Genomic DNA, 26,294 nt, shown 5'->3' on the forward strand with positions numbered 1-26,294 from the left:
TGAGAGTAGGCTGAACATGAGCCTGCAGTGTGCCCAGGTGGCCAAGAAGGCCAATGGCATCCTGGCCTGCATCAGGAATAGTGTGGCCAGCAGGAGCAGGGAGGTAATTCTGCCTTATACTCAGCACTGGTTAGGCCACACCTCGAGTCCTGTGTCCAGTTCTGGGCCCCTCAGGTTAGGGAAGATGTTGAGTGGCTGGAAGGTGTCCAGAGAAGGGCAACAAAGCTGGGGAGGGGTCTGGAGCACAGCCCTGTGAGGAGAGGCTGAGGGAGCTGGGGTTGCTTAGCCTGGAGAAGAGGAGGCTCAGGGGAGACCTTCTTGCTGTCTACAGCTACCTGAAGGGAGGTTGTAGCCAGGAGGGGGTTGGTCTCTTCTCCCAGGCAATCAGCACCAGAACAAGAGGACACAGTCTCAAGCTGTGCCAGGGGAAGTTTAGGCTGGAGGTGAGGAGAAAGTTCTTCCCAGAGAGAGTTGTTAGCCATTGGAATGTGCTGCCCAGGGAGGTGGTGGAGTCACCATCCCTGGAGGTGTTCAAGAGGGGATTGGACGTGGCACTTGGTGCCATGGTTTAGTAGTCAGTAGGTGTTGGGTGACAGGTTGGAGTTGATGATCTTTGAGGTCTTTTCCAATCTTATTGATTCTATGATTCTATGATTCATTTCAAAGATCAAGCAGATAAATAGCTACATGTGTCAACAACTTGCAATTATTCCTACTTTTCAAATGAATTCAGTGTCTCTATACTGTACTAGGAACCCTGATGTATAGTCACTCTATACAGAGGTTAAAATGCCTCCACTACTCTGATTTGCTTAGAACTATCTCCTCAAAGATAGCATGATAGATTACACCAAGATGTCAATATTGCAGCTACCCCACTCCACAGGTACCAGGTGTGGTGACAAAATGAAGACGTGCTGCTGAACTGTCCTACCTGCTCTGTCCTTCTGCCTGCACCGTGGCTGCATCCAGCCAGCATTATTACACAGTGCTCTCAGTGCTAGTGAGGCTAAGGCCTCACTAATGACTTCGCTGAAGCAACAACAAAGAAACCCTCTGTGAATAAACCACATACAGAAGTTGGAGCGTGAGAAAAGCTGATGGACAACCAGTATCAGCACAGGCCTATGCAACAGCTAAAGATACAAGATGAGCCTAGAGCCTACCTTGAGACCAACATTAACGCAGTCTGCATCCAGGATGTTGAGGATTCGTGACGTGAGACCATCACCTTTGTCTCTGGCCAGCCAGCACTTACAGACAAAGTTATACATGACACCTTTTGTTGGCACGATGATGTTGAGCTCTTCCAGCATCCAGCAGCTCTCAGGGGTAGCACCATCATGCCCCACCTGTGAAAACACAGCTGCTAGTTAAGGGGGGTTTCTCTGGCGAAGAGGCCATCACTGGGTGTTTTAACCAGTGTTGAAGGACTAAGAGTGTTGACTACACACAGTCAAAGCAAACCCACTTCCACAGTGGAATGGAAGAAGCTGTGAAGCAATTTGTATTGCTGCTGCCCAACAGACATGACATTAAAGAACATGGTAACTCATGTGGGCAAGTAAGATCAGGCCATCTGCTACAGAGCATGAAGGAAGACAGTCCCCATCTTCAAGTAAGCAAAAAGGAGCATAACATAGGCAAAGTACACTGACCTACATGAAAATACATCCCCTCTTGCTACCATACCTCTGCCCCAATGACCTCTACATGCTAGTTTGTTGATCTTTGCAGACACGTTTCACCACCTTTTCAGCTTTTTCCAGTGCTATAGCAATGCTTGGAAGTGACTGTTCAAAGCTTCATAGTCAAGATGAAAGACACAACTAGGCGAACACCCACATGCATTATTCAAGTACTTGCTCCCTCACAAAACCACATCTAAGTCAAATACATATATATCAGGCTGTCTCTCTGCTTCCCATATCCTTAAATTGCAAAACCTGCATATTTCTATAGGAGCCAAGAGATAGAGCTTACATCTGTAGCTGTTTGATTGTCATGGACCCCCTCCTCCAAGCTGAAGAATGGTCCAGAGCAGGGAGTCACAAAAAATGGCAGGAAGTGTACATGCTTCTAGCCTGGAGAAGAGGAGGCTCAGGGGAGACCTTCTTGCTATCTCCAACTCCCTGAAGGGAGGTTGTAGCCAGCTGTGGGTTGGTCTCTTCTCCCAGGCACCCAGCACCAGAACAAGAGGACACAGTCTCAAGCTGTGCCAGGGGAGGTTCAGGCTGGATGCTAGGAGGAAATTCTTCATAGAGAGAGAGATTGGCCATTGGAATGTGCTGCCCAGGGAGGTGGTGGAGTCACCACTGGAGGTGTTTAGGAAGAGCCTGGATGAGGCACTTGGTGCCATAGTTTAGTTGCTTAGATGGTGCTGGGTGATTGGTTGGACTCACTGATCTCAAAGGTCTCTTCCAACCTGGTTTATTCTATCCTATCCTATCCTATCCTATCCTATCCTATCCTATCCTATCCTATCCTATCCTATCCTATCCTATCCTATCCTATCCTGTGGTGACAGGTTGGACTTGATGATCTTTGAGGTCTCTTCCAACCTTGGTGATACTGAATACTGTATGGGTGCTCCTGTAGCTTCCACGTGGTCGACACCATCTTTTTTGGGTCTGTGGTGTGGCTCAGTTGGTAGCACATAAGACCCTTAATGGGAAGCTTGTGAGTTCAAGCCTGCAGTGGGCACTATTGTCCTCCCTACTCTTCTCTTCTCTTCTCTTCTCTTCTCTTCTCTTCTCTTCTCTTCTCTTCTCTTCTCTTCTCTTCTCTTCTCTTCTCTTCTCTTCTCTTCTCTTCTCTTCTCTTCTCTTCTCTTCTCTTCTCTTCTCTTCTCTTCTCTCTTCTCTTCTCTTCTCTTCTCTTCTCTTCTCTTCTCTTCTCTTCTCTTCTCTTCTCTTCTCTTCTCTTCTCTTCTCTTCTCTTCTCTTCTCTTCTCTTCTCTTCTCTTCTCTTCTCTTCTCTTCTCTTCTCTTCTCTTCATGGATCAACAAGGGACTCCTGACAAGACTTAAATGGGAAAAGGAAGAACACTAGAAGTGGTAGTAGAGACAGAGGACCTGGAGAAATATAGAGATGCTGTCCAGAGTGTGCAGGGAGTAAGTTAGGAAAACCAAAGTCCAACTGAATCTGTCTGGTGAGGGTCACAAAGAGCAACAGTCAATGCTCCTACAGGTATATCAACAGCAAGAAGATGCTGACGGTGCAGACTCCTCCAAGACACTGCACGTATCCCTCTCATGGAACGTGAGCAATTCATCCTGGGGCAGGCTTACAAGCAAAATTCTGTACTGCAGCTGCTTGCAAAACCCAGTCAGCAAGTCATTCCAATGAGCTATCTGTTCATAAAAGGCTGAATAAAAGAGCTACCTACAGTTCATTATTTTCAGAGCAAGCGTTGTTTGTGTCTTTACTAGGAAAATTAGGTCCTCAGCTCTCTCCCTTTTTTCAAAGTTATTTTTAATTTTTTTAAAACTTATTAAGAATATTTAGAGTTGCTCAGAAAATATTTTTTAATAATGGATTCATCTAGAGTGATTTATCTGTGGTGTCTTTCCTCCCCACCGAAAAAAACCCAAAACAACCAAGTGATCTTTTTTTCTGTGTCTAAGCCATTGCTGCTATTAAGAGTATTATTCCTATAATAATGTCTGTGCAGCTGCACAAAATTACAGTTAACCACTAGGGAAATTTGTCTGCAATGGATGCACTAATTCTCAGATTCCTGGGGTGTGAGGTGAATGAGAATGTAACACTTGCCTTCCCATTCTCTCTCTGCCATCTTGGCTGCCCTTCTCCAAACCCAAAGTCCCTCTGAGAGTCTGCACAGAGCCCCTTGAGACCTGTTGCAGAATAGCATGGATGAGGAGGTGGGAAAAGTTCAGGGCAAGGGCTCTGAAGCAGGCAGAAGTAGCCAGAGGGAAAATTCTAGCAATACCATTAAAGTCTCCTGGTCTTTTGGGATCATTACAGCCTCCTCCTAAAGCTTCATTCCAAGACATTGCTAGCAATGTACCAGATTTTCACAGCAAACTTTAACTGTCATGGGCAGGAAGAAAGCACCCTGCATATTCAGCTACCTTGGAGAACCTGCACACAAGAAGGTTTCTAAGGGCCTCAAAAGCAATGCTGTAAAATCTGGGATAAATTCATCCAGTGTTGAGTCTTCCCTATGGTTGGTTTTTTAGAGCAAAGCACCAGGATCTCTCTTCCAGTTCCAAGCAGATCTTTAGTCCACATCGATACAGTGAATGATCCAAAGCCATGGCCATGCCAGCAGTGTAGCCCAGACATGTACAGCAGGATCACAAGTTTTGGGGGCTGAGATGTTTGAACTAAATTAGAATGATAGAATTTTAAAGGCAGGTAGATCTTTGGGCTGTTTGAAAACCTCTGTAACTCATTCAGCCTGTCCTTCAGGGACTGTTGAGTACTTCACATCACCAAGACTAAGACGGATGATTTGCACTGAGCAGCTGACAGTCACATAGAAGCTAAAGGCAACAACAAGATGAAAATGGGAGAGAATCTGAGTGGTAGATAAAAGGAAAAGATGGAATTTTTGGCTTATTCTGGAAGGTGCAGAGAACACTGCAGAGACCTAAGAACTTGGAACACTGTATGTCCTTGCCTTTACTCATGTTCTCATGATGAAGAAAGGCTCCAAACCAGAAGTGGTTTAGAAATGTAAGCAAGTGTAGGACTTTTGTGGCTCAGCAGCAAGCACAGTCTAGAAACAGAGATACTTTCACTCATTAGGAGAAGGGACATTAAAACTGTTTTTTAGGAACACAGTATAAAGTGCCTATACCAAATAATTAATGTTATTTATTGTCATGCCAATGTGTCTGTTAAAGTGCACCAGTGATAAATATGATACCTGCAGGCTTACAAGACAGGTATAAATGCTCTCCTTTCAAATTACTTCATGTTTCACAGTTTCTGCCTTCACTAGAGTATATTTGCAGCAGGAGAGTAATACCAAGCTAGAAGTGGCATCACCCTGCAAATCTTACCATCTTACTAGATCCTGCAGCGTGCTTCCTGGGTTATGCAGAGGGTTTCTGAAAACTTAATCCCCATGCTGTGCTATATTCACATGGTAACTCATATTCAGCCCTTCTTGCCTTCTTCCTGAAGCAGCCAAATGCCAAATCTGGGAACAAACTGTTCCATATTTTCCCCAAGCAGATAACTAGCAATTTTATGCACTGTCCCTGAACACTGCAATTTTCAACAAGGAAAATATGGACTGATTCCATGGAAACTGTGGCAGACTGGCACATCAATGTCATTGCTGGGACATGGATCAACGAGAGGCCTTCCAGGCTAAGGGCACTACATGAAAGAAGACAGAAGGCTAGGAGCAGTTGGCTCCCCCAGCCACGAGCTCAGGGGCTACAAACTAAAAGGGGAAAATGAGCAAGAGGTGAGGAAGCAGTCTGGTGATATCACTGGTGATGGGGTGACAGACTGCAGAAGAACATCACCCAGCTTGAAAGTTGTATATTGTTTCTTTTTCTAACTCTGCATATAATTTGCAACCTTCCCCATTTGCAATCCTTTTCAAATTATTTCTTTTCCTTAGTCCATTTCCAAGTGTTTTCTTCTCTTTTCTCCTGTTCTCTTCCCATTCCTTACCCTTCTCACTGTTTCTTTTGCAGTGACCCTTTTTGCTTTTCTTCAGCCTGCTCTTTCTGCCTCTTTGATATGGAGGGGTGTTTTCCTCCTTCTATATCCTAGCCCATGGCTGTTTCCCTGTGCACACAGTCTGGAAGAAAAGGATTTATGCACTTCCTTCACTTTTAAATTTTGACCTAGAGATGTGCTAGATAAGGAGTGCCACTAAAAATAACCAGCCACTTGGAGTGCATTAAGTAAATGGCTTGATAATAAACTCAGATCTAGCAGGGGGACTTCTCAAGGTGCCGGAATCCATTGTCTGAATGAAGGATAATGGGAATGCTTCAGTTTATCAGCTGCTACAGCAGGACAAACAACTGCAAAGACTTTTAAAATTAATTAGGATTTCTCTCTTCATATTTCTTTAACTCATCTCTTTCTGAATACACAAGCCTGCACACCAGCAGGTAGGTTTACTGCAATGCAGAGCATGGGGCAAAACCAAAATTCAGTAGGCTCTTGAATTCTTCAGATGTCATGGTTTCAACTCTTGAGGGCTGGAGTAGGCTTCCAGGAGACAGAACTGCCACGTGAAACAAGAATGATGTGCACAAACTCACTGAAGATTCATGTGAAGTTTAAGCTCAATGATGGAAAGTCTATGCAAATCCTGTCTCCTTGAGACACATCAGAAAACAAACAAACAAACAAACTAAAGCTCCTGCACTGAAACATATTTGTCTGTGTCACCTGTGAATCATGATCAATTTTCTTCTCTAAGCCTGGGTCCTCCGAACTGTAAAAAATAATTTTCATGTTTAGCTAGAAAATTATACAAGATGTGTTTCTCAATGAAGGCACCATGGTGAAACTAGGCTGGAATAGTTGTAAAGCTCAACTAGGAAAAGGACTGGGAAAAAGAGAGAGGACTGGTAAACATTGCTGCATCTATCATTAACAGGGCTTGACTAAGCAAAAACAGTGACAGAGAGGGGACAAAACTGAGACACAGAATCATAGAATCAGAATTGTTAGGGTTGGAAGGGACCTCAAGGATCATCTAGTTCCAACCCCGCTGCCATGGGCAGGGACTCCACACACCAGATCAGGTTGCCCAGAGCCACATCCAGCCTGGCCTTCAAAACCTCCATGTTAAAACATCTTTGTAATTCTGCCTCCCAAGGATCTTGGTTTTGTGAGATGTGAACCATACTAATTTTCAGGTTCAAACACATGTGAAATCTCATTGGAACATCCCTGTTTGCATTCTTTTTAGAACCAAGTTCCTTTACTGTTAAAAGCAGCAGGAACATGTGCTTTTTTTCACCACACATCTCACAGGACTCTAGTACTGGTTGAGAGTAGGCTGAACATGAGCCTGCAGTGTGCCCAGGTGGCCAAGAAGGCCAATGGCATCAGGAATGGTGTGGCCAGTAGGAGCAGGGAGGTCATTCTGCCCTGTGCTCAGCACTGGTTAGGCCACATCTTGAGTCCTGTGTCCAGTTCTGGGCCCCTCAGTTTAGGAAAGATGTTGAGCTGCTGGAAGGTGTCCAGAGAAGGGCAACAAAGCTGGGGAGGGGTCTGGAGCACAGCCCTGTGAGGAGAGGCTGAGGGAGCTGGGGTTGCTTAGCCTGGAGAAGAGGAGGCTCAGGGGAGACCTTCTTGCTGTCTACAACTCCCTGAAGGGAGGTTGTAGCCAGGAGGGGGCTGGTCTCTTCTCGCAGGCAACCAGCACCAGAACAAGAGGACACAGTCTCAAGCTGTGCCAGGGGAGGTTTAGGCTGGATGTTAGGAAGAAGTTCCATCGGCCATTGGAATGTGCTGCCCAGGGAGGTGGTGGAGTCACCATCCCTGGAGGTGTTTAGGAAGAGCCTGGATGAGGCACTTGGTGCCATGGTTTAGTTTATTGGGTGGTGTTGGGTGATAGGTTGGACTCAATGATCTCTGAGGTCTATTCCAACCTGGTTAATTCCAATTTTTTCTATTCTATTCTATTCTATTCTATTCTATTCTATTCTAGAATACACCAGTCTAGTCTAGTCTAGTCCAGTCTAGTCTGTTCTCGTGTTGCATTCACAAAGTACCTCCACTTTTTTGATCTCCCCAACATCTAGGCCCCAAACAGAGAATTTCTCTACGGAGCCATCTGCAAACTCATCCTTTTCTTCTGGGAGGTCCAGCCACAGGCGCTCCGTCTGCAGCTTCTGGGGACCCATGATGATGATGTACACGCGGCTGTCCGTGCTGGAGTCGTACTCTGTGCCCGTCGTGAGGGTGATGTGGTATGGGATCACTGCAAAAGAGTCATCAGAAAACCCACACTCATACACAGCTACATGAGACTTCAGAAAACCAGGGACTCACCCCATCAGATGGAGGGAGCAGTTGTGCATGCCAAACACATTCACATCTCATTGAATACTTCAGAGAAGGGATAACATCAGGGTGCATTTGGCTAAAAATGTGTGTCAGAGACTACTTTCCCATACACACTTGGGACTGAATTATACAAGGGTTCATTTCCCCAGACAGCCATGCTGGCTGGAAGGAGGTTATAAGTTCAGGTTCCTCCCTAACAGACAACAGAGCAGCAGAGAGCTTTTTTTTCATACCAAGAGAGCTTCCAGAGGATGAGACTGAGCACCTAAATCATGAGCAGGCTATTAGACCAAAGCAATCTCATACTGGCTGTGCAATAAAGACAAATAAATCTATGCTGAATCCATCAGGGACTGAATGTCCCACTACAACTGCAAATGTTTTCTTTTGTGCTTCATTCAAGGGTCTGTGTGACCTGCAGGGCAGCTGAGGGTTCCAGCATCCCTTTGCAAACCCAGGCAAACTACAAATAATCCTTGTACTAAAGGTAGGTTGATCAATAATATATTTTTTTTTTACATTGGGCAATAATGTTGTTCAAGGGAAAATCCTTCAGGCCAAGCCTTGAGCCTTAGCAGGTTTTCCTGTGGTTCCCAGCAATCTCAGTTCAGCTGCTAAAAGGACGTGCCAGACTGCTTTTAAAGTGCTTTCCAACAGCTCTGTTTGGGTAAAATGGGCAGGTGGTGCAGAATTAGACCTTGAACACTCATTTGATTTCTCAGAACATTTGTGCAGGGCTGTTTAAACAACTCTGACAATACTTGGAGCTCTGAATCTTGCCTTTCCACAGACTCAAAACTCAGCCTGGCTTCATCATCACTTTTTTCCCCCTTTTTTTCCAATTTAAAATGAAAAATAAAGGAAGGTTTATAAACCTTTACAAAAAACTTGGTTAGCTTTCAGATCACCTGAGACTGACATTCAGGTTGGCTTTGTGATGACTAACAAAATTTTTGGGGTGGGGGCTGCTCTAGATTCTCACATCAGCTCCGAATAGGATAGGATAGGACAGGATAGGATAGGACAGGATAGGATAGGACAGGATAGGACAGGACAGGATAGGACAGGATAGGATAGGATAGAATAGAATAGAATAGAATAGAATAGAATAGAATAGAATAGAATAGAATAGAATAGAATAGAATAGAATAGAATAGAATAGACCAGGCTGGAACAGACCTTCAAGGTCATTGAGTCCAACCCATCATCCAACACCACCTAATCAACTAAACAATGGCACCAAGCACCCCATATATGTGTAATACCAGAGAGGACACAAATTCATGCTGACCAGATCTGTACTTACCTCTGGTCAGAGCAGAACCTGGAGAGGTTCATTCAAGCCCAGCTTGAGGATTTTTTTATACCAGCACAAAACAAACTGATGATTAGCAAGAACTTATTCTCCCATTTACAGTACCATTTACATTTCAGTATGCACATAAGGCTGAGGGAGCTGGGGTCGCTTGGCCTGGAGAAGAGGAGGCTCAGGGGAGACCTTCTTGTTCTCTACAACTACCTGAAGGGAGGCTGTAGCCAGGTGGGAGTTGGTCTCTTCTCCCAGGCAATCAGCATCAGAACAAGAGGACACAGTCTCAAGCTGTGCCACGGGAGGTTTAGGCTGCAGGTGAGGAGAAAGTTCTTCACAGAAAGAGGAATTGCCCAATGGAATGTGCTGCCTAGGGAGCTGGTGGATTCACCATCCCTGGAGGTGTTCATAAAAGGATTGGACGTGGCACTTGGTGCCATGGTTTAGTAGTCATGAGGTCTTGGGTGACAGGTTAGACTTGATCTCTGATGTGTTTTCCAACCTTGTTGATTCTATGATTCTATGAATTATATGCAATACATTCTTCACAAAATAGCCACTGGAGCTGCAGGCATTAGGGGGAGAAAGGATTTATTTATCTGTAGGCAAGACAGATTTTCCTGGCATATATTGAGGAATCATGTTTAGAACAGCTCCAGACTCATGTTTTAAATGAAAGATATTTTGAATAGGGACACAAATTTATTTTATACAGTTTTTGCCCCATTTCCTTGTGACAAACTAAGTTCACAGAATGACTGGCATTTCCAACACTTCAAGCCAAAGTCCTTGAAAAACATAAAAACACAAGATCTGTGAGCAATGGTTGTAATTTCTCACTTTAAATAATGGATACAGAGACAGAGAGACAGCAGGAAACACTGCTGTTCTTTTCTTTAAAAACTAGGAAAGCGGTCCTTTAATTTACTCATCTCCCTTCTCCATTGCCTCCCTCTCTCATTAGAACTCCATAGGTCTAATTCTTCAAATGTGGGAAAGCACAGAATATGAGGTATATGGCCACAGCAAGACACCACAGTTGTTCCAGCCCATCTCCTTTTGCTCCCTGATTCCTTGACTCTCTGTGCAGACTTCAAGCTGTCTGAGGGCTTATGTCCCTCTCAAAGTAGGTTGGGTTTCTTTAAGGATGTAGAATACAGAATACAGAATGAACAAGGTTGGAAAAGACCTTTGAGATCTTCCAGTCCCACCTATCACCCAACACCATCTAATCTACTAAACCATGGCACTGTCTCTAAACCGCACTCTCATCCAGTCTCTAGACCACACCATCTCCATTGCTGCCTTTCAGCAAGGAGCAGGCTTCCCAGTTTAGACCCAAGCAAGTTCCCAGTCAAGAGAATCTTTCCCTGCTCTCCATTTTCACATCACCTCCTGCCCCTCAATGGTGTTTATCATCTCAAGCATGACAGAGTCAGAACTGGGCTGCTCAAAATGACACTTCCTTTCCCAGACAACTCCCAGTATCACTTTCCCTAATCAACTAATTAACAGTTGGCTTTTTAACCAGACCAAGAGGTTGGCTGTCTGGCTGAGAAGTCCATCTTATCTGACATTCCTTCAGGATGCAGCTTCCTTAATGAGGGCATATCACTGCAACAGAGATAGTGGTGATGACAAACTCCAGGATTCAGTGAAGACCACCCTGGCACAATGGGGATGATGGAAACTATCCTAACTCTGCTGGAGAGGAGCTCTCATGGGAGATGATGAGGTTTCACCCATTATTTGTGAAACTACACAGAATGCCAACATGGCAGATGTTATCCATTTTCTCACCACAGAAGTAGTATCAGAAGGAACATAGGAATCCCTTATTTTTCATTTGAGTACAATGTGGGATTACAAAAGAAGTGTTGTCCCAAGACACATGGTTTGCAGATCAGGTTAAGAAATATGCAGCATTGTATCTGCTTCAGAACTCAAAGAACCCTGTCAGTTTTAGCCCCACTTGTGTCCTGGAAGGTGCTGAAGATTACCACCGTGATGCTTGTCTCCCAGGGTATGGAGGACAGTACTGTGAAAGGTGAGTCACACGTGATGTCTCCTTGTATTCCCAAGGGCATGTTGACTAATATGAGACATATTTGTACCTAGAATATTCAGTGTTCACAAATCTATGGGTGAGTCCTGAAGGACTTTGATTTGTTAGTTACTCTTAAGAAGCCATCAGCTAAAAATCTCTCAGTGGTCTCAAAGACAGTATCTTATGTCACGATGCATCTGGGGGTCCTAGTGCATTGGTTGACCATGGGAAGGTTAACCATGAGCCAGCAATGTACTCTTGTGGTCAAGGCCAGTTCCATTGTTTGGGCGTGATGATCTTGAAGGTCTCTTCCAACCTGGTTTATGCTATTCTATTCTATTCTGAGGCGGCCAACACCAGAACAAGAGGACACAGTCTCAAGCTGTGCCAGGGGAGGTTTAGGCTGGAAGTTAGGAAGAAATTGTACACAGAGAGATTGGCCATTGGAATGGGCTGCCCAGGGAGGTGGTGGAGTCATTGGAGGTGTTCAGGAGGAGACTTAAATAGGGTGCTTGGTTGCATGGTTTAGTTGGTTGGGTGGTGTTGGATGATAGGTTGGACTCAATGATCTTGAAGGTCTCTTCCAACCTGGTTTATTCTATTCTATTTTTCTATTCTATTCTACTAAATTTACCTCTTCTTACTAGAGCAGCCAAGCAAGACCAGCTTCCCTGCATGAAAGCTGGCTTTTGTAGACAGCCCAGTGTGTTCCACTTCTTGTGACATGCAATACAGAAACGTATTTTGTCTTTCATTCTCATTTTTGCCTCATTTCAGGATCCTGAGCCCAAAGATCACTCTCTACACTAGAGCCACCCACTGTTTCCATCAGTCATTTGAGTTCATGGTCCAGAGTTCATGGTCTCCTTGTCTTTCTGCAGCATTGGCTGCAAAGCCTCCTTCTCTGTCCAGTTATAAGACAGATCACCTTCTAGAAAAAGAACAAACCTGAGCACTCAGTCAAAGCTTGCTTTCCACGAGCTGAGACACTTATTTGTTCTCTTACTCAGCTGTACAAATCCCATGCCCCTCCCAACACAACAGCTGCTGTGATGCAGCTACATGTTGTAAGGAATAAACCTGAAGGGTTCTGAATTCATATTGAAGGAAGACCCTTGGTGGTGAGGCACTACTAGCCTGGTCATGAAAAGGACAGATGGCTTAAGTGTGGCCAGTAAGGTCTCAAGAAATTCAAAGCTGCCTTTGGTAATTCAGCTCTAGTATGCTACATGAAATATCTTGAGTAGATCAAAGAGACATAGGAGGATAAAACCAGCTGATATCAGCAGCAAGAGCTACTTTAAGGAATCATGTGGAAATGAGCCTCTGATAGTCCAAGGAAGGCTCTTTTGGTGATAACATGTGTGACTTACCTACCACCCCTCTCACTGCAAAGAGCTTTGGATCCTTTGAAGGACACTTCAGACTAAACTACAAAACCTGCATAAATTTGTCCCTCAGCTTTATCAGGCCCCACCATTCAAAGGTTAGAGTCAGTTCTCCCTACCTCAGAAGTGTTGGTTGCAATGAAGTTGGTGGTGGAAGAAAAGGAAGAGGGAGTATGATTCTTCAGGAATAGAGCAAGAGGTAATGGTTTTAAACTACAAGATATGAGATTGAGACTAGATACATGAAAGAAATGTTTTACAATGAGGGTGGTGAAGCACAGGAACAGTTGCCCAGAAAGGTGGTGGAAGACCCATCCATGGAAACTTTCCAGGTCAGGTTGGGTGTGAGCAACCTGATCCAGTTAAAGATATCCCTTCTGACTGTGGGGTGGGTTAGACTGGATGATATTAAAGGTCCCCTCTTATTCAAATTCTGTGGTGATTATATGATTCAGCTCAGTTTCTTTCTTTCTGAAGATGTTGTTGACTACCCTGTTTTCCACATTTGATGGTGTGAATGGACTCACCTTACCTTAGGCATATAAAGGACACGATCTGTTATTGCAGTTTCGTGTAGAACTCCCTTGTGTATTTTACCTCATCATGACAGAAAAGAGACCAGAGAAAGGCAGCAAAGCTGGGGAGGGGTTTGGAGCACAGCCCTGTGAGGACAGACTGAGGGAGCTGGGGTTGCTTAGCCTGGAGAAGAGGAGGCTCAGGGGAGACCTTCTTGCTGTCTACAACCACCTGAAGGGAAGTGGTAGCCAGATGGGACTTGGTCTCTTCTCCCAGGCAAGAAGCACCAGAATAAGAGGTCATAGTCTTAAGCTGTGCCAGGGGAAGTTTAGGCTGGAGGTGAGGAGAAAGTTCTTCCCAGAAAGAGTGATTTTCCATTGGAATGTGCTGCCCAGGAAGGTGGTGGAGTCACCATCACTGAAGGTGTTTAAGAAGAGCCTGGATGAGGCACTTGGTGCCATGGTTTAGTCAATTAGATGGTGTTGGGTGATAGGTTGGACTTGATGATCTCAAAGGTCTCTTCCAACCTGGTTAATTCTATTCTATTCTATTCTATTCTATTCTATTCTATTCTATTCTATTCTATTCTATTCTATTCTATTCTATTCTATTCTATTCTATTCTATTCTATTCTATTCCATTCCATTCCATTCCATTCCATTCCATTCCACTCTTGAATAACCACCTCCCTAAAGATATTGTCACACTGTTCAAGGCATCACACTACAAGGAGAACTTATATCTTCTGGCAATGGATAATTGACAAGTTGCAACACCATAGATTTCCACAGGGCAGAAAGATGAAGGCTGGGAACACTGAGGTTGCTGTGAACATCACATCTCATTCCATTGTTAGGGCCAGAAAGCCATGGGAAAATCAACACAGAAACACAAGCACTCATCTGGCCTTTCCAAAGTGGTCACAACACAAGGTGAAGAGAAGCAATCTGCTGTTCCATGTCTCCCTGCTTTTGACCAGGACAACTGCAACCTCTCAAGCACTGAAAGCCAAGAACACATGCATGCATGCAATCAAACACGGCGCTTGCTCACGTGATCCTTCTTCTGCTGCCTTGACCAAACTGGATTTTTTCATCTCCTTCAGGTCTGTATTGCTATCCTGACTGGACATGCTGAGAGATGAGCCATCCAGGCTATTTCGGTCACCATCATAGCTCTAGTTGGAAGGCACATACAGGAGGGGAATGAGGTTGAGAGCTCAAGAGTTGTCAGCTGTTCCCATGTGCATCCAAGAACAACATGAGAAGAAATCCTTGTACTGCCCCAGGCAGCCTTTTTTCTCAGTGTAGCTCAGATAAAAGTGACTTGTAATTTACTGCAGGTCATTCAGTTACAGCCTGGAGAAGAGGAGGCTCAGGGGAGACCTTCTTGCTGTCTACAACTACCTGAAGGGAGGTTGTAGCCAGGTGGGGGTTGGTCTCTTCTCCCAGGCAACCAGCACCAGAATAAGAGGTCATAGTCTCAAGCTGTGCCAGGGGAAGTTTAGGCTGGAGGTGAGGAGAAAGTTCTTCCCAGAAAGAGTGATTTTCCATTGGAATGTGCTGCCCAGGGAGGTGGTGGAGTCACCATCCCTGGAGGTGTTCAAGAGGGGACTGGATGTGGCACTTGGTGCCATGGTTTAGTCAGTCCTGAGGTGTTGGGTGACAGGTTGGACTTGAGGATCTTTGAGGTCTTTTTCAACCTTATTGATTCTATGATTCATTAGTAACTTTGGCAGGTCACAGTAAAAGAAAATGCAATTGGTGGAACAGGCTCTAATGGTGCATTGTGACTTTATCCCTTCTCTGTGTTAGTCACCACCAGAGAAAATTCAGGCCAGGTTTGCCTAGGAGTGCATAAATCGTGGAGTCAGAGCAATGCACCTGGTGCAGGCCGAAGAGGCTAAGAGGGAGAGTACTGCAAAGCTGAATGGTATGGGACATCTATTGTATTGGAAGAGTTAGCTACAGATGTGTTCTGTGAAATTGTACAATAAATTTGAGGCTCTAAATACACATTCATGTAATAATGACAATTAAAGATGATCAGCTTTTCCTCATCATGAATGAATATGAGTTGTGGGGTAACTGAGACCACAAGCATTCATGGCATTGTCTTCTGCAGTGTTACGAGGGAGATAAATACTCATCTGTGGCGTAACTCTTAGACCATTCTGTGGTAATCAGGAAGAGTTTGGCCTGGTTTCACTGATGACAATTTTAGTGATGACTGTCATTGCTAGGTCTTGCAAAGTGGGCTCTAAAAATACAATGGACTTATCATCAATTGCTTTATTATGTCTCACTGTATGGAACCAAGAGAGGTCTGTTAACCTTGTTTGCTAATTCTAATTACTGCAAGTACCTTGAATTCCAATTAGCTACATTAGTGTTATAAAGCAATAGAGAATGTGCAAAGATAAAGGGCATTTAATGAAACAAGTATTTGGTGCTTTGGAGCTGCCCAGGGAGGTGGTGGAGTTGCATCACTGGAGGTGTTTAGGAGGAGACTGGATGGGATGCTTGGTGCCATGGTTTAGCTGATTAGATGGTGTTGGATGATAGGTTGGACACGATGATCTCAAAGGTCTTTTCCAACCTGGTCTATCCCATTCTATTCTGTTCTATTCTATTCTATTCTATCCTATCCTATGTCTATTCTATTCTATTCTGTTCTATCCTATCCTATCCTATGTCTATTCTATTCTATTCTATTGCAAACAGACCAGACCTTTTATGTTTGGCAGTGGTGGAAGAAGATACTGAAAAGATAAGCCCATCCAGCCCAGGGAGGGTGATGTCAAAGGACAGAATAATTTGGCTTGAGGGCTCTGAATAGTGGGACCCATAACTAACTTTGTGGGCATAGGGAGCAGCAAAATACACTCTGCTGTGCATCAGCAGAGCACTTTGGCTCTCACTTAAGACTTTGTGACGTGGGTTTTGAAATCACACGTTTCAGAACCAGTGATCCTGGGCTGAGAGCAGCCATACTTTCAGCAAAATACTCATCTGAAAATCACAAGTTCATTTTGGAGAAGCCAAAAAAAAACCCCTGAGTCCCTAATGAGCTTTCTTGGATCTTCAGTCATTTCATTAGCAGTGGACTGGGGGCACAGGTTTGAGCTGTAGCTGTACCTGTTCGTAAAGAGTGCGCTCTATCCTTTTGTCCTCTTTTTTTTTAGAGAGCCAGCGCTCACACAGGAAAATGAAAGTTTCCTCTGTGGTCTCATCCAGGATCTCTACTTTTTCCAGGAACCAGTCAGGACTGAACATGCTGTTGTCATGACGAATCTTGATCTTATACACAATGCCGAGGTCCACAGCCTCTATCGTAAACGTATCCTCCTGCAAGGTGTTCAATAGCAGTGGCTTCTGTTAATGAGCTCTCAACAGATCATCTAGTAGACAAAAGCAAATGGAGACTACAGAGCACAATATGTGTTTAAATTCCATCTCACATGACAATGTGTGGCTAAAAGCTTTGCAGCAGCCTGTAGAGGCATATCTGTACCAAAAAGTGTTCTACGGAGAAGCATTTTGAAGCCTGCTTCTGCTATGAGGAGTGCTGAAAAAAACATGTCACTTTTACACCCAATTAGAATACTGAATTCCTGGAATTTTACCTCCTGGTTTTTAAATTTAAATATGCTCCCCTTTACAATCCAGTTAGATTTGTGCTGACAATCCAAACAGGCCAATGTTTGCAATCATTATCCCTAGTATATCCCTACGAGGCTGTGAATATGGCTCATGAACTGACCACAGATTACCTCTTTTGGATTTTTTTTTTTGATGAAATACAGCTGCAGTTTAGGTCCCATCCATTCCTCGTGCTCTGCAGTGAACAACAATATATACTATCTATGTGCAAATCAGTTGTATGGAGGCTATGTCAATGAGAAACCTCTGGTTTTCTCTGCTCTCAAAGCCACAGCTAACAATTCAAGCCTATTTATATGGACCAAGCACATAATTTGTCTATCAGTGACTTCACAGAAACATCTACCCATTTTCTACAGTGCCTGTCAGTTGTAATACCCAGCTGACAATCCATACAAAGCATTTTAAGAGGTAATGAACATCGTAAATGGAATCAATCAATTCATCCCTCACAGGAAAACTCAGCCTATAAAGACAGTCCCAGACTTGTTAGGTTAAAGACTGTGAAATGGAAAGTGTTATTAACCCCTTGTATTCATACCTGTCCTCTTTCAAACTTGTTGAAGTTTGTCTCAGATTTGCTGAGTTTCCTCTCTCCTGTGTCCCCCAGATCTCCATAGATATTCAGGAAAACATTGGCATCTGTCCCGGCACCATAGATGTCTCCAGTGAACACACTGATCTTGTACGTGTGAACTGCAGAAAGAAACTGGGATGTGATTCCTGGCCAGGTGAGTTATTAAGGTCTGGTTTAGGTACCGAATTCACGTAAGAATACGGCACTCAAATGTTCTGTCCATCCCTTAGCTCTTGGAGGTTTGAAATCCCCCATGCTTTATTTTTCCGAGCTTCTGGTAATGATGCAGAGGTTGAGAAACTGCTGGGCTGAAGTTTTCTGGCTCTCCTCATCTAATCAATGCTTCTGTATTGCTTTGATCACACCCTTAAAAATACAAAGAATCCTTATGGTTATTACTGGGTGTGATGTTGGTAGAGCTCAGGGAATTCACACCTTTTCATATTGAGGCTCAAGGGACACAAAACTGAGAGCAAGGGATCCTGTGTGGCAAATTCTTAACACTCTGTCTTCCATAAACAAACTCCAGGAACTCCAATGAGCAGTTACTACCTGAGTTAATGGCACACATCTCTATGAATTCCCCAAAGAGAGAAAAAGAGAGGTTTCTGGGTCCTTTACTGAGACAGTTGGAATTCTCTTTCTCTTTAGTTTGCTTAAGGATGATCAGATAAAATCTCAACAAATCTTTAGCAATGTGCTTTACTGAATCTGTTATACACTCCTATTTTTATCTTGATACTCTTCCCCCAATTACACAAGGAAAACAAAGTTGCCAGAGGCATCCTCTCCAGAAAAATGAACTGTAGAGTCTCTGACTATCCTGGTGACACACAAGCCCTAGAGAACGCTTCCTTGCAAATCCCTGAGCAATGCAAATGAGGAAGGGGCACAGTGTGTCAGTTAGGATTCTTCTTTGTGCATTAACATCATCAAAGAAAACATCTGTATTGTCTTCTCCTTCTGTACCTAGCTTTCCCAGTAGTACAGGGCCTATTCTGTTTCCTAGTCCATGAAAGACTTCAATTGTTTTCTCTGAGAAATGGGTCATGACCACTTATTAGTCTGACTGCAATGCCAGAGTTTTCAGTTTGCCCTTTTGCATTCACAGTCACAGAATGCATTGTGTTGGAAGGGACCCTTGAAGACCATCTCGTCCACCCCCCTGCAGTGAGCAGGGACATCTTTAACTAGATCAGGTTGCTCAGGGCCCCATCAAGTTTGACCTTGAATGTCTCCAGGTATGGGGTCTCCACCACCTCACTGGGCAACCTTTTCCAGTATTTCTCTACCACTATTGTAAAGAACTTTCTCCTAATGTCCATACACCCTTTTCTGGTTTGAAACTATCGCCCTCGAACTATACTACAAGCCCTTGCAAACAGTCCCCCCCCCAGCTGCTGTAACATCTCCCTGGATCTTCTCCATACTGAACAGCTGCACAGGAGATGTGCTGCAGCTCTCTGAATATTTTTGTGGCCCTCCTCTGCACCTGCTCCATCAGATCCATGTCTTTGCTATGTTGAGATGGACACAGTCCTGTAGGTGAGGGCTCACCAGGGCAGACTGGAGCTGCAGAATCACCTCTTTGAACCTACACTTCTTTTAATGCAGCCCAAAACTATCTCCTACAAAATTGCAGCTTTGTATTTGTGAGACAATTGCTACATTGATAACAAAGGAGTAAGGTGTAAGGTCTAATTAGTCAATTCATCCTTCTTTGGTTTTGGCTTGTCAGCTCTGGAGACCTTCAGGACTGAAATGCAGTTTAGTATAGAAAAGATGATCCTCAGAACACTACAAGATGACCTGCGACTGCTGTCATTTGCACAAGATGCACAGGGATTCTGAGATACAGAAGATAAAAATCCTGTCTGAAATATTTTACATCTAAACTCTTCCCAAATATTTTATATCTAAAACATAAGTTCCCAAACGTAGCCCAAGCTTCCAGGCAAAAGAAAACTTCAACTACTGAAAAAAGCTCTATTCCATAGCTTGTAAAACTTCTTTTAAGTCCTTGCTTTTAGAGGGAAAAAAATGAGTCACTTAGGTTAGTTAACACATGGTAACTAATGCAGGGTAAAGAAGCAGAAGTTAAAGAAAATGCCATGCAGTCATTTAGCAGTCATGTCACTTACTAAATGATATTAAAACTGCCTTTGCCACTTCAGGAAAAGCATCTCCCATGAGCTATCATGTAATTCCTGACAGGGGAGAAAGTACACCTGTTTCTTCTGCAGGCACAGTACAAAGGCTCCAGCAAGGCACCTCTTCCCTTGACAATGGAAAACACTTACAATCCATACATATGCCACACCAACATGGTGTACTGTCAATGCAAATCACCCTGTGAGGGAAAAGAAACAAGGAGCACCTCCCCCATGGGGCCAGGCTCCGAGAGCTGGGGCTGTTCAGCCTGGGGAAAAGAAGGCTCCTAGAAGACCGCATAGCAGCCTTCCAGTACCTGAAGGGGGCCTAGAAGCAAGCTGGGAAGGGACTTTTTACAAGGCCTGGTAGTGATAGGACAAGAGGGAATAGAATTAAGCTTGAGGAGGGAATATTTAGACTGGATATGAGAAAAAAATTCTTTGCAGTAAGCGTGGTGAGGCAATGGAATATGTTGAGGATGGTCATGGATGGCCCCTTCCTTGGAGATGTTGAAGGCCAGGTCATCTGAAGCCTTGAGCATGCTGGTCTAGTGGAAGGTGTCCCTGACCATGGCAGGGAGGTTGGAACAAGATGATCTTTAAGGTCCCTTCAAAAACAAACCATTTTATGATTTTTCCACTGTTGAATCATCTTCTTGCTAGATGCAAGAATCAAGAATGAAGATGGCATTCTGCTCTGCTGAGGATGTAGGAAGGTTCATGACTTCTCTCAAGAGCAGAAGGAGCACAGGGTGGGAAAACTATTATAGAAGAAGAAATGGTTGGGAACAACTGCACACACAGGTAATAAATGATTTTAGGGTGAAACTTCAGCTCTTGTTCAGTTGCCTGGGCTACCAGGAGGACCAAACACTAAATGTGTAACTACCTTATTCTCACCCACAGAAACTATTCAATGAGGGGAAGGTGGCTCCCTAGAGCTAAATTTTTAGATGAAGTTCATATGTACCTGAAGAGTTGTAGGAGAATTGGGATGAAAGAGGATCATGAATCAAACTGATAGGACAGGAAGGAAGTGGGTGGAGTACATAGTACAGGGGAAGTTGAGAAAACAAGTAGGGATGTTTTCAGAGGCTGGAAGACAAGATGAAATAATTTTGTTAGGCATCAGAGGAGACATGCAAACTATGCCTGTGTGAAAAGGTGCCTATGACCACTTTATAAATGCCCTATTGGTAAACAGGAGTAATATTGCACAGAAGTGCTTCTAGTGTAAGGGATGCCTGCAAGCAGGAAAGTAAAGTGAACAATTGCAGCAGTGTTGCATTTGCTTGAACCACACATCCACAGATTTTGTTCCAAAAAAAAATCATATGAGCAGGTCTCTAAGTGCTCCTCATATTTTATTACCTTCTAAGGGGTCTTCAACTTCTTCCTCTATCTGCTTGAGTGTCCCATCCTTCATGAGTTTCTCAGTAAAAATGTCAGATGGTACCAGTTCTCTGATAGTCTCGCCATCATCTTCAGACTTTGCAAGCCATCTTTCACATGGAAATGTGACAGTTTCTGAGCCCTGAAGTAAACATGACAGAGACAATCTCTTCAAAACAACATGAATGCATCTTAGCACTTCCCTTTTCAGAATACTCTTGATGTGCAGCAAGGATTTTCAGCTCATGTATGTATGCATGTGTACGTAGAAGCAGGCCTGAAATAATATATGGGAATATATTTCTTTCAGCAAAAGGACACCTGAGGACTCTCACAAGAAGCACCAAAAATGTGGCAGAGAGTATTCCCAATGGGTGAGACTGGCTCTCATGTCCAGCAGATATTTGCCCTTCCCAGTTTTTGATCTTGCAAAGTCCTAATGAGGACTGCATCATTCCTGCTGAAGCTGTGTTTTACTGAGACTGCAATCCTTCTGCAATCCTTGTTCAGGCAGCATTCTCTTTGAAGTCAGCAGGGTATTATTTTTTTCCTTAGTCAATTCTTCAGGATTTTGCCCTATAAATCTGTGACTCAAGCTGGTTTAGAGGCATTTCTCATACATGCATTAAGAGGAGAAAAATAGTAATTTAATTTTCAGTCCTTTGTTTTGACTTCACTTTGATGGAAACAAATATGAATTCTATCATCAAGTAAACAAAAACAATAGAACATGTGTTTTCCACTTGGTAAACAAAATCAATCCCAGACCACTCATTAAGAACAGACTCCTGAAAGGCCTCCAAGATGGCAAGACGCAGGCAGCTTTCTGTGTGCTGTGCACCCCAGGCTATGTCTCCGTAAAGAATGGGCCATGGGCCATCATGCAAGTTGCAGAGACCACAAGTCTGAACAGAAAAGTTGGTTTTAATCTCAAAGCAAATAAATAAAGGAAGAAAAAAAAAAATGTCCCTTTTCCTACTGGCAGCTTCATCATTTAGATCCTAAGAAGCACAGGGACTTCATGCTGCTTCCAGTACTCTGTGTGCCTTCACTTTCACGTGTAACATACATATGAATACCGGCAACCTTAATTTCTGTCATGCAGTTGTTCATCAAGCCAAGACAGGGTCCCATCTTCACCGGTGTTAGTATGTAAGTACGTGTGCTAGGCTAAGACTAGCCCGGGAGGGATGGGCTGAAAAAAAATCCCTAGCCCCAGGTGGGCAAAGAAATCTGGCCCCTTCCCAGGGGAAGGGCTCCCCTGGGTCAAAATTTATTCCATTCCCACTTGCTGTCCACAAGCCTATTTAAGAGGGGAAGATTTCCTGTCTAGCTTTCTCTCTCCTGCCCTCAGCTCTCCAACACCCTGCTGCTGTTGCTGGGAGCAGCTGACTGTGTGGTCGTGCCTGTTCCACACTGTCCCAGACACCTAAGGGAACTGCATCTAAAGAAAATTAATTTTACATTCAGAGGATCCTTTGCCAGCTGCATCTGGTTTTGCATATATTTTTATTTATCCCTTTTCTTTACACCTTTGTGACCTTCCTTTTACTCAAATGCCTTTTATTTCTTGTTAAACTTACATTGCTCCTTCCAAGTCCATGCAAGACTGTTCTTTTGTAGTTCTACCTCTCTCTTCTCCTGCCTAATTTGCTTTCCCTACCGGGAAAAGGGGAGAGGGGAGGCAACCTATATCTGTTTCATTGGGCTTTTGGGCTCTAGGAAAGCTTAAACCACTACAGTACTAAAATATTAATATAGAAAAAGAAGGGAATAGCTCTTGCTGTAACAATATTGAATATTGCCATTACTGTGTACAGCTACGCTGTACTGCCTTGAGTTGTCAGATTCTGCCCTCACTGGCACTGTCACTGAGATGGGACAGGTTGTGTGCCAAGATCAGAGGCACATTCCAGCCACTGCAGACTGCGAATGAACAGGTCATTGGATCACCATGCACAGACAGGATGATCTGCAGGAGGTGAACCCTTCTGAAGGGGCTTCTGTGATTAAGTGACTTGGGTCAGCAGCAGAACTGTCATTTCAACCCACAGAGATCAAATCTTCTGCTGTCAATAAACACATTTGACTCTACAAGGTGGCTTGGAGCATGACTTGCACAAAATGGTGTCAAACAAAACGAGCAGCACTTTAGATGGCTTTGAATATTATAGTATCATAGAATCAGTCAGGGCTGGAAGGGAGCACAAGGATCATCTAGTTCCAACCCCCCTGCCATGGGCAGGGACACCTCACACTAGATCAGGCTGGCCAGAGCCTCATCCAACCTGGGCTTAAACACCTCCAGGGACAGGGCCTCAACCACCTCCCTGGACAACCCATTCCAGAGCTTCACCACTCCCATGGTGATGAACTTCCTCCTCACCTCCAGCCTGAATCTCCCCACCTCCAGCTTCATTCCATTCCCCCTAGTCCTAGCACTACCTGAGATCCTGAGCAGTCCCTCCCCAGCCTTCTTGTAGCCCCCTTCAGATACTGGAAGGCCACAATGAGGTCACCTTGGAGCCTTCTCTTCTCCAGACTGAAGAGCCCCAACTCCTTCAGTCTGTCCTCATAGCAGAGGTGCTTCAGCCCTCTGCTGATCCTCGTGCCCCTTCTCTGGACACCTTCCAGCACCTCCAGATCCCTCTTGTAATAGGGGCTCCAGAACTGGAGGCATTACTCCAGGTGGGGTCTCCCCAGAGCTGAGTAGAGGGGGAGAATCCCCTCCCTTGCCCTGCTGGCCACACTTCTCTTGCTGCAGCCCAGGATCTGATCGGCTTTCTGGGCTGCAAAGTGCACACTGAGAGCTCCTGTTGAGCTTCTCCTCCACCAGCACCCCCAAGTCTCTCTCCTCAGGGCTGCTTTCCAGCCAGTCACTGCCCAGCCTGCATTTGTGCCTGGGATTGCTCTGACCCAGATGCAGGACCCTGCCCTTGGTCTTGTTGAACCTCATGAGGTTGGCTTGTGCCCACCTCTCCAGCCTGTCGAGGTCCCTCTGGATGGATCCCTTCCCTCCAGCGTGTCTGCTGCACCACACAGCTTGATGTCATCAGCAAACTTGCTGAGGGTGCACTCAATGCCACTGTCCATGGCACCCACAAAGATGTGGAACAAGCCTGGTCCCAGGACTGATCCCTGAGGGACTGCGCTTGTCCCTGGCCTCCCCTAGGACATGGACCCATGGACAGCCACTCTTTGGGTGCAGCCATCAAGCCATTTTAGTTTCAAGTGTTATTTGTGCTGTACAAGAAAGATACAGCACCAATGACTGGCCACACCACTATCTCTGCTTCCTCATTTCTGTGCTCTGACCACATAACAGCATTATCTTGCTGTAAGCTAAGCCAATGAACAATCCTGACCTCCCCACCTACAGCCTGGGAAGAGAGGGCTTTTCAGAATGATGCTTCAGTGCTGAAACTCTCTCCTCCCAGTAGAGATCCCATTTCAGTCATGTCTCTTGCTGTGCAGCTTTTAACAGCTCCTAAGCATTCCCAGTGTTGGCTGCACATGTCATTGATATGAACGTTGTTTATCTGGTAATAGGATATCTAGGGACACGAGTGCCTGCACAGTGGGCCAAAATGTGCAGTCACTGCAAGAGTTAATTGCGTCATTATTGTTAATCACCATATGATTGCCACAGTGTTTACTGAAGTTTCCTTGCTAGGGATTGCACTAATGTTTCAGTGATGTAAAGTGCACTGCTTTGTCACCCACAATAAGATCCTCCTGCAGCTCCAGAGCTGGTGAAGTGTGGCTCTAGACTACAAGCAGGACAGGATAATGTGCTAAAAGTCTGTGTTTTGCCATTCTCCAAGTTGTAACAAATGAAATGTAATTATCAGACATAATCAGCATGCCAAGGCAGATCTTTATTGGCATGCAACAACTCTAGTTTCCCACCCAAGTGCTTTCAATTTAATCTGAAAAGTCAGTGACCTCATTTTTCTTCTGCAGCATTACAGATACAACTAGGCAAGTTAGCAGTCTAATCAGGTAGCACAGCTTTTAGAGACGTTGGCAGCATATTGGTATCCTGTGGCAGGGCATAATATCCTGCAGCTGATCAGTGGCATCATGCAGTGCTCTGCTTCCTCCTTTTTTTTCCATGCCATAATCAAAAGATCAGCAGAACTGTAAATCTCCCAATTTTTAACTTGTTCATGGTTTTCCTCCTTTCCTTCACCTTTCCAGGTTTCTCACCATTTGTCCTTCAGTGCTGCTGCAATGACTGCAGAGCCACACAGCCCTGAGACCCTTCCTGGGCTAAGGGATGAGCAGCCAACGCAGAGTTCTCAGGAGCTTCCCAAAGTGGTCAGTTAACAGTAAATGTAGAGAGAGGCAGGGCAGGAATCCGTTCCTGCTTGAATTCCTTGTTTTTGCACATTCCCCTCTTCAGACTCTTCTCAGTAGTGCCCAGTGACAGGACAAGACATATGGGGATCAACTTGCACATAGAAGTTCCACCTAAATATGATGAGGAACTTCTTTACTTTAAGGGTAGCACGACCACTGGAACAGGCTGCCTGGGGAGGTGGTGGAGTCTCTGTCTCTGGAGACTTTCAAGGACAGCCTGGATGTGTTCATGTGTGATCTGCTTTAGGTGATTGTGCTCTGGGAGGGGGGTTGGACTTGATGATCTCCAGAGGCCCCTTCCAAGCCCTGCCATTCTCTGATTCTGTGATTCATCTTCCCTAGCCTATGACTACAGCAGAATCTCCAAACCCAATGCCATCTTGTTCATTAGTCTAATGAAGCTATTCAAAGCAAGAGTTAGTCAATACATAGATAGAAGGTCTGATAACAACAGACTGTCAAAGAGATTATTTTAACAAGCAGTCAAAGGGTACTGGCTTGTGAAGAAGCTTGTAGAGGAGGTTGGAGGGTTGTGCATGATGAGGAGTGTCAAAGCCAACCACTTAGTTGATTGTAAGGCAAAGAATGTAAAACATACCCAGAAAACTTTGGAGGAGGAAGCAGGATTTGAAGTAGGTTCACCATGAGAGCTGGGCCTCTGCTAACCTCAGAAAGTGCAGCAAAACCAAGAGCAAGATTAAATACAAGAAAGAAGTCAATCTTTGCATCAGTCTCTAGTAGCAGGACCGACTGGATATCATAGAATCATACAATAGTTAGGACTGGAAGGGACCTCAAGGATCATCTAGTTCCAACCCCTCTGCATGGGCAGGGACACCTCACACTGTATCAGGCTGCCCATAGCCACATCCAGC

General features: G+C 44.5%; 1 protein-coding gene across 1 annotated transcript in view; it reads right to left on the reverse strand.

Annotated features, from left to right (window-relative positions):
* LOXHD1 (lipoxygenase homology PLAT domains 1) overlaps positions 1–26,294 on the reverse strand; it is a 196,361-nt gene that overhangs the window by 64,291 nt on the left and 105,776 nt on the right. Inside the window, exons 27-32 of the mRNA XM_054177788.1 lie at positions 21,037–21,199; positions 17,480–17,634; positions 16,414–16,623; positions 14,330–14,453; positions 7,722–7,930; positions 1,167–1,352 (exon numbers count right to left, since the gene is read on the reverse strand). Coding sequence (XP_054033763.1) covers positions 1,167–1,352; positions 7,722–7,930; positions 14,330–14,453; positions 16,414–16,623; positions 17,480–17,634; positions 21,037–21,199 — 1,047 coding nt within the window. The remainder of the gene's footprint in view (positions 1–1,166; positions 1,353–7,721; positions 7,931–14,329; positions 14,454–16,413; positions 16,624–17,479; positions 17,635–21,036; positions 21,200–26,294) is intronic.

Source organism: Dryobates pubescens, chromosome Z, assembly GCF_014839835.1.
Source record: "Dryobates pubescens isolate bDryPub1 chromosome Z, bDryPub1.pri, whole genome shotgun sequence".
NCBI classification, from domain to species: Eukaryota; Metazoa; Chordata; class Aves; order Piciformes; family Picidae; genus Dryobates; species Dryobates pubescens.